The sequence below is a fragment of the Ornithodoros turicata genome, chromosome 4, assembly GCF_037126465.1.
Source record: "Ornithodoros turicata isolate Travis chromosome 4, ASM3712646v1, whole genome shotgun sequence".
Classification (NCBI taxonomy): Eukaryota; Metazoa; Arthropoda; class Arachnida; order Ixodida; family Argasidae; genus Ornithodoros; species Ornithodoros turicata.
Window position 1 is genome coordinate 78,759,822 of NC_088204.1, and position 9,179 is coordinate 78,769,000.

Genomic DNA, 9,179 nt, shown 5'->3' on the forward strand with positions numbered 1-9,179 from the left:
CTTCCCCATGTCGGATCTGTTGTCATCAGAGCTTTTGTCATCAAATACATAAATTTGTAACCGGAGGCAAGTCTCAGAATCAAAATAGCGCGCTCTTCAATTTGGAGCCAGTGCACGGCAAACGCGGAAGCAAAGATAAGATGGCCCCAATACAAGTGTCGCGATCTGTCGGCATGTAAGAGAAGCGCGGACCGACCTTGAACCGCCCGACCGCGTGGAGGAGGCGCGGCGTCGGATCACCTTAAACTACATGTATGAAAGTGTCCCAGCCCCCTTTAAGGTACGAGATCACGTGATACGAAAGCACACTCCAAAGTTTATTTATTGCTCACATATGTTTCAGGCCCCGTCAGTGAGTACAACATGAGGGGGGGGGGGGGGAGCATTTGAAACTGAATTACAAGACATACAGGTAGATTATATACAGATAATAAAATGGAACATACGGTAAATTAAAGATACAGGAAGGCAACAGAGATAATAAAATGAAAAACATAAGATAAACTTAAGATACAAGTAGATTTTACAAACAATGAATTAAACGTGGCATAAATTAAAGACAAAAATAAAACTATACAGGTAAATTATCTGCAATACCTACGCAGGGATACCTACGCATCATGAAAGCCACATATCATTCATACACAGACGCGCTTTGGATCTTGAACCAACAAAAATGCAACTATGCGATAACACATGGCGAAATCTCACAAAAGTGGAAAGCCCAGAACAACAAGATAATAGTATGTACACTGGAAACGCCATTGAGAAATGCGATGACATGAAGGGCTCACAACACAGTCCAGAGTCCAGTTAGCACTGACTCTCCGTTGAGGCCTTCGCTTTCGTGTCCTCCTCATCAACAGGAACCCCCAGTCTTGGTAACAGCGACTGCGCAGGTTCATTCGAGGCAGCTGTAGGGAGCACTTCGTCCCCGAGCATGGGAGAACTCTCGGGCTGTTCAGAAGCTGGGCCCGATGTTTCCTGCCCCGATTCCATCTCCGCCGAGAGATACTGTCGCCTACGGTCTGAAATCACACTTTTCTTGCGCACAAATACAACAAACAATAGAACCCCTTGTATCCCCTGCAAGACAGTGAATGTATACCAGAGCCACCATTCCGAGGTCAGAGCAGCCACAACCCCAAACAGCCAAGGTAAACCACACACCGGAGCTAGCGCAATAACCGATGCAATCCTACGGTCATCTCGGCCGCGCTGCCCGGAAGATTTTAGAGCTTCTACTGTTAAGGTGATCAGGGCTAGATTGAATACCATCAGAACCCCTATGGGAAACCCAAAGAAAGCAATTAAGCCTCCTTGGCTACTGATCCAACACAGGTGACCGCCGTAGTTAGGACTAAGCGTGGCTTCTGGTAAGAATACCTCCAATACATAGCCCACTTCCACTACCAACACCGGCCACATCCACAAAGTCCCAACCGACTTCCACACTGACGGATGCTTGCCGTCTACTGCGTCGACAGCTTTGCAGCCTGTTAATATCGAGTGACAAGTACGATATACCAGTACTGTCATCCAGAAAGAAGAAGCGAGATAACTATAATGTAAGAAGACTGCCACAACGGAACAACCTATTGTGTACGGCTGTATGTGTTTGCTGGCAAGAAGCAAAACTTGCGCAAATTCAGTGGACACCAAGAGAGGGAGAACGGCCCTCCCAGCTCTCGAAGCTCGACGATCCGGCGAGACTACGTAAAGTACAATGAGTGCAAGCAAGAATATGATGCTAAAACCTAAGGAGACCTCTGCGACCTTTTCTAGTATTGGATCAGGCACAACCTGTGCGTGATGTGGGACGCGCGCGACGATAAGCCCTGTGAAGCTGTCTCTTTCGTATTCATTGACCTTCACACTTATGCCGCTCAAGTTTGAGTACAGCGAATAATTTGGGAGAATGGTGACTTGCTGTTCTGTAAGCACGACGTAGGTGTCGGCATAGGTACCGGAATTTCCTCGACAACCGTCATGGTATTTCACAGCACCCGGTTCGCAGCCGAACGCTTGACAACAGTTGAGTCCTGGCACCCTTATTTGACCTTCTCCGCATCCAGTGTGAGGCGTCGGTAGATCAAGTAGGAGCTGAAAGTACGATTTCCCTCCAAGCTGTGCTGAGGAGGTAAAGGAAGCAGGTTTTCTACGCGAAGGGATTATCACCGAGTGAATGAATTTTGCCAGCTCGCCGTCTTGCTCAACCGTTGTACGGGACACTCCATTACAGAGGGCACAATGGTAGTTCTTGTAAGTCACTTCTACCGTATCGTTCGGGGTATAATAGGCAGCGTACAGTGCACATTTCTGAGCGAGCACAGGGTCGCTTCCTTTGGGACATGTATTCACAACGGGAGAGCACTCCGTCGTGTTGAATGTCTGCGTAAAATTCTTCCACCCAAACACTGCACTTTGAACTGTAGCATTGTACGTAATACCCTCGTGCTTCATCCAATAAACGCCTCGTTCGGCGTTATACATCATCTTGTGCCGTTGGCTACTAGCACTCACGTTCCCCGGTGACGGTCCGACCCAATCAAGTTTACTGCGCCAGTTGTAAGCCTCGTCTCGTCGTCCCCCGTTGCATTCTACACAGTAAGTATTTCGATACAGGACCCCTGACGGCTTGTGGAAAGAAGGAATATCGCTGTTGAACTGGTACGACGTATCAGGGAAGTCGCCAGTAAATTCTCCCTCGCATCTCTCTTTCATCCACGATGGAACACGTCTTCCTCCACATGACGCTTTCACCCGGACGTGAGGTCCATGACTTGCTAGCCGTGTACACATATGACGTTCAAGTGGTACATCCTCAGCATTGTCGATGCAACAGTCCCCGTATCGATTGCAAGATGTGTCACAAGAACAAATCGATTTACCGAGAGTACCTTGAGGTTGCTTGCAAGTGTAGAAGGAAGACTCGCCGAGCACATGGGAGACTTCTTCGAGAACCTCTGCTTGAAGATCACTGCCGGATGCCAGAGCGAAACACAGGGCGAGGACGACGCAAGCGTCGACGGTCATTCGCTTGATGTGCATGTTACGGAGCAGCATTTTTAAGCCATGTCTTACCCTGCAGCGATACAGATTCCGATAAGGTCGTGAAGAAGAATGCCGTGGTACGAATGGTTGTCTGAAAGACTCACCTTCCCTAGAGCAGGTCTCCACAGCGCTGCCTGTGCAAGAAAAACCTATAGAGCATACGCTTCCTCCCTGGGCATTGGCTACTGATAATGACAGCGTTACGCCATCGAAACTTGTGTGACGCCGTCAACGAAAGCACTCGATCTCAGAAGCCTCTCTCTTTCTCTTTATGCGGAATGGTTGAGGAGCGCAAAAAATGCAGCAACACGCCACACACGCAAATACATTGGATGATGTTGAGGCGAGCGATTCACCGCCGTTGAGGTGATACACTGCGCGTTGGGAACGGATGACATGGTGACGATCGGGGGAGCCCTATAGGGGTACGAATGGATTTCTGAGAAGCACACCTTGCTGTAGTCTCCACGACACCGAGTAGCCAATGGAAATGCGTTCAGCGTTATCTAATCGGAAAGTCCAGTGGTCAGTCTGTGAGCACTCCCTCCTAGAAGCGCAGCCCAGGAGAACGACTATACGTATACATGTGTTTCAGATAATCGGAATATTTCAGGGGCACAAATGGGACAGCAAGATAACCAGGACTTTTTTTTTTTTCGTCTTCTTTGAGAGCGGCATGCGGTGATTACATAGTCCTTCTGTGGGATGACCGATTTCTTTCTTTCTATACATGACATTCTCGAGTAAACATAGACAAGGCCGCATCGGAACTTTCGGTGCCACGAAGATTTCCGGTCCTCCCGCGACTATAAGGTCGCTCGGAGCCAGCCACCGCGCAGAATGATAGCTTTCACTTTCCTCATTTGTTGAAAATGGGAGGCGTGCGCCCCTTTGTGGCAAGTTGAATTGCGAGGAAAAGGCATACTGTAAACGTATTTTTATTCCCGATGTATTAATTTTCGCGAATCGCGCGTTCAGTCATTTGAGAAGGTATTCGCGAGTACTTAATTTCGCGATTCCAGGGCCTGTTTGCTTTCGTGGGATGAACGTCAAACTGCGCTCGCGAGCACAATTTTTCGCGATTTTTCAGTGGTCGCGAAATTCGCGAGAATTAATACATCGCGAATAAAAACACGTGTGCAGTATACGGTTCTCTATCTGTCCTCAACTCAGAAGCGATAACAGTATCCAAAACGACAGCGAAACAGTAAGCAAAACGACATCCGGTTTCGCAAGAAACAGTATCAGTAACCAAGCGGTTGGCGCAGACCCTGTTTCTTGCGAAACCGGATGTCGTTTTTTTTGGGGGGGGGGGGGGGGGAATATGTTTAATGCAAGGTAAGAAGAAGGAAAGGGAAAGGTTAGCCACGGTGTGGGCTTGCTATTCCCTAATGCTTTCAAGCAAACAGAAGAAAACAGCTGGGATACAGATATGTCGTTTTGGCAACAAAGCGGGAGCGGTGCAGAAAGGCATGTATTGCTCTTTTTCTATGGCAACTCGGGGTGTTTACATGTATTCGCTCGGAGGGGCTCCCAGCCATGAATAGCTATGAGTCCGAGCGCCTCCGAGCGAATAAACATAAGCGCCCTCGGAGTTATGTTCACCGGACGAAAAATAGAGTGTAGCGGAAATGCTATCATAACTCTGCGGCAAAAAAAAATAGTCAATGTTCACCCCCTTATAACGACTCTTCTCTATCACTCTTAAAACAAAGCTTCACGACATAGCACGCTGAAGGCCAACCATTGTACAGAGTGCCGATTTGTGGAAAGCGTGGGGCGTACGCCTTTTTGTGACAATTAACATTTCCGCATGAGTGTCACAAAAAGAAGAGAACACTGTCACTCGTGCTGACGGTTGGCTACACTCTTAGAAATGACCTTCACCGCATAGCACGCTCCTAGCCAATCATCATTTGGAATGGTATCGTTATCTGCCCCGATTTGTTGAAAACTGGAGGCGTACGCCTTTTTTGTGACACTTATGCTGTTCATAATTGTCACAAAAAAGGCGTACGCCCCCCGTTTTCAACAAATCAGGGCATATAACGATATAATTCGAGATGATGGTTGGCTAAGAGCGTGCTATGCGGTGAAGTTCATTTTTAAGAGTGTAGGAGCGTCCTATGTGGTGGAGTTCATTTTTTAAGAGTGTAGTCTACGCTCTTAAATATGAGTGTGGGGGGGGTAATGGCAGGACCGGCTGGCCATCGCTGGCCACACAGGAGTGGGTGTCGACTCTTAAAACTAAACAGGCTCGCTCTTACAAATGGACGTCGTCGCATAGCAAGTTCATAGCCGACCATCGCCCCGAAGGACATCGCGCTCACCCCTGATTCGTTGAAAGACGGGGGGCGTACGCCTTTTTTGTACCAATTATGCCCACCTGTGTGAGGCCGACGACGGCGAGCTCTTTCAGCAGTTACCACCACCACCCTGTACCAATTGCGTACACTGCATAAGTAGCGTAGGCAACGAAACTGAAACCAGTACATAAAACAACAACAACAACAACAGTTATATTCTGACGATGAAGTGGGGAGGTTTTCCACACTAGGAGTGTAACCCTATCTGGACATAGATTCTCGCACTACCAGAGTCCAAAAAAAAAAAAAAAACAGAACACAACCGTATAGCACGTTCTATGCCAACTGTTACCACAAATGATAGGGTCACTGCTTCTGATTCGGAGAGAGAAGGAAAACATACGCCCCTTTGTGTCAATTGCCACAAAACTGCGTACCCCCTCCCTTTCTCTCTCTCTCGCACTCTTCGAATCAGAAGCGGCAAACCTATTATCCGTGAAACTGGTACACTCTAAAAACAGAACTTCACCGCATAGCACGCTGTCCCCCAACCACTGCAAAGAATGATAGGGTTATCGCTTCTGATTCCAAGAGAGAGGGGGCGTACGCCTTTTTGCGGCAATTTGAATATATGAAAATTGTCACAAAAATGCGTACGCCCCCTTTTTCTTCGAATCAGAAGCGATAACCCTATCATTCGTGGCAATGGTTAGCGCACAGCGTGCTATGCGGTGAAGTTCTGTTTTTAGAGTGTAGGCGCACGGCATGTGATGCGGGGAACTTGCAGTTTTTTTTTTTGTTTTTTTTGTCTTCTTCTTCTTCTTTTTTTGGTTTTTCTTTTCTTTTTTTCTATAGGCCTGACGATGCCCAGTCGTGTGCAGTGCGGTGAGTCATATACGAATTGAGCTGGTGATTTTCGTGCAGCGTGGTGTAGTCCACCAGTGCGGGTTCAGCCAGTGCAACTTTTTTGTGCACGAAAATGACCAGCTGAATTTGCTCATAGAAAAAGGTGCACATTTTTTACAACCCCAGCACGCCCTATCCCTCATCCACTATACCTTCCTGCACCCAACTCCTATACTACTCACTTGGTAATCGATGACGTAAGGGCTTCTCTGGAACCTCGGAAAAACGCGTGACCGGATACCTGTCGAGGTTGTTCACTAAGAAGATAACGCGGGTATTGCGAATGTTTGCTCATTTTGACTCACGAAACTCACGATCACAATTGCGTCCATTTCAGCCGGACGCGTAATCAGCGGTGATTGCTATATGGCGTCTGTCATTTCGTAACAGGAAAGGTATTTGCAGCGCCGGTGCCATACTGTACTCACTCAGCCGACGGTCACTGGTTATCGCAGATTACACCACGCTACGACGACAAACAGTGACATTTGTCGTACTGCGGGGACAATTGGTTTTTCGTTAGGTCCACACGTAGCCTCTGCACGTCTTTATAACGTCTTCCACCGGGTCTTCGAGTAAATCACAATTGGTCCCGTTTCCAGAACACTAGTTTGCGTGTACACAAACCCCCCTGCATGTCACTTGCGGATTACAAATCACTATTAAACGTTTGAAGCCCAGTATTTCCGGAGCCGGCGACAAAGCCGTCGCACAATAGGAGATAGTACGCTATCGCCTTTGCGCACAAAAGGGACAGCGTGATGGTTCTGTGAATTGCGCGGAGCTCTCTTTACGTACTTTGCGTGCACAAAAACCGCCAACGCTATCCCTTACATACGCAAGGGCGATATAGCGCATGATGCACGAAAACTCTCTAATGTCCTTCGATATAGTCAAGGTGCTGGGTGTATGGGAACCCGGGAAGAGAGATGCGGCATTGTCAGCGCTTGTCAAATTCATAGTGAGCAGTGAGATGGAATCTGTATTTTAGGACCGCATGGCTAGGCATGTGTTGTCGAGTTCCCCGTTGCAGTTTTGTTTCTTGCACTTCAGCTCACTTGTAGGGGATGTAGCTACGCATATGCACGTACAGTTCGGTGATTGGGAGGGGTGATGTGTTTCTCTTTTTAGCTTTTCACCTTTTCTTTTCTTTTCTTTCTCCCTTTCTCCTTTTCTCCTTTTCTTTCTCCTTGTGGGAGTAGCAGAATTCGTCAGTGACGAATTCAATATCTTCCGGGTTTTTTTCTATAATCAAACTCAAACTCAACTCTCTAATGTCTTTGTACTTTGCTACATGAATCGCTGTTCTACCTCGCACTCGTTTTGGTCGTTACCGGCCTCAGCGGCACATCGGTGTAGCGTGTTCGCCTTGTGATCACAAGATCGCGGGTTCGAATCCGGACGAGGAACTTTCTAGTAGGGTACAAGTTGCTTAGAAACGCCGCGAGGGACGTTATACATACGGGGTGCCGTGTGGTGAGCCTTCATCGCGGGTGACTCTCGGGTGGACAAAAGCAATCTTCAGACATACCGCGGTGGCGCCGCTCATTATATCAGCTGTCTCGCGACGGGAACCCCTATTACTATTATTAATATTAATCATAATAAACCCGCCAATTATTATTATTATTATTGTTGTTGTTGTTGTATGTATCTGTACGTTTGTACTGTACGTATCAATGTGAATATCTTCCTGTTATGTTCTCGTTCGTGAATATGTCTCGAATATGTTATGTTTTGCGTAATCTGTATAGGTTTGTATATATGTGTGTATATACTTGTAAGTACTGCATTGTCTACGTGCGCCAATACCAAGGCTTCGGCTCTTCTTGGGCACGTTTATATGGCTATTATTTCTTTTCTCTTCTTTTTTTCTTTTTCGTTTCTGTGCCCATCACGGGAAGCCCGCTCTTAATGTTTAGCCCGCTCAGACGGGAAGCCCGCTCTTTAATTAAAATTATTTGGTGATCCTTTTAACTGCAAGGAGTGTAGCAAAACTGTCAATGGCGGAGTTGTAGACGGGTAAGGGGTTCATCGATTCCCTTTCCCTCGATTATGTACCTCCTCTCAGTTTTCTTTCTTTTTTCTTCTCTTCCCCGGTTTCAAAAAAAAAAAAGAAGCGTGTCCCTAAAGTTTCGAAATATCAACCGACAGGAGCACAAACTCACACGAAAAGAAGGGATCTGTTCGTTCAAATAAGGGGCGCCATCAACGCATGCGCGGAGTTGGTGTGGGAAAAACCAACACCGCATAGGGAGCATCAGGCCTGCTAACACGTGACACGACGTCACACAGGAAGGCCTTCTGTGTATGATTCTATGATGTGGATGAAAGTGCGAACGAGAAGAAAACTTGGAGCAGGTTGCAAAGCCAGGCAAGGCCTCCGTGTGGTGACGCAAGGGCGCAGGTCTGACGCTATCTACGTAGGGATGAAAAAATACAATGAACACAGCCGCGCAAATGCTTTCGGTATAGGTGCGACATCGGCTGTGTTGCACTGCTCATACCACTCTCGACCGTCTCTTTGCACAATACCAGGATAACTTGGAGCTATGAAGGAATCAGACAAGTGTCGCTACAAGAACGAGTTGTTTATGAACGGTATACAATGTGACGATCTCCTTGCGCTACACATCGACAACTGGACAGCCCAGCCACAAAACATGCCGCCGATCACAATCACGCTGTAGTTTATCTAATATTTTCGCCGAGCCGGTTCACAGCTGATAATGTGAAAGCGTACGAGCCACTGGAAGCACGCAATAGACCTCCCTCTGCTTGTAAACAAATGGCGTCATAGTGTTCGACAGCGCCACAAATTTGGTAGAGTTGAACTACACTCTTAAAAATGAACTTCACCACATAGCACGCCGAAGGCCAACCATTGCAGAGAATGATACCTCTATGACTCTT

The 9,179-nt window shown here is 47.4% G+C and overlaps 1 protein-coding gene across 1 annotated transcript; it reads right to left on the reverse strand.

Moving 5' to 3' along the window:
* Positions 1–304: 304 nt before the first annotated feature.
* Positions 305–3,525, reverse strand: LOC135393527 (uncharacterized). The gene is made up of 2 exons (XM_064623937.1): positions 3,159–3,525; positions 305–3,085 (listed from the first exon to the last, which is right to left on the reverse strand). Exon 2 carries the CDS (start codon positions 3,064–3,066, stop codon positions 814–816), a length of 2,253 nt encoding a protein of 750 aa, XP_064480007.1. The 5' UTR covers positions 3,067–3,085; positions 3,159–3,525; the 3' UTR covers positions 305–813.
* Positions 3,526–9,179: the final 5,654 nt, after the last annotated feature.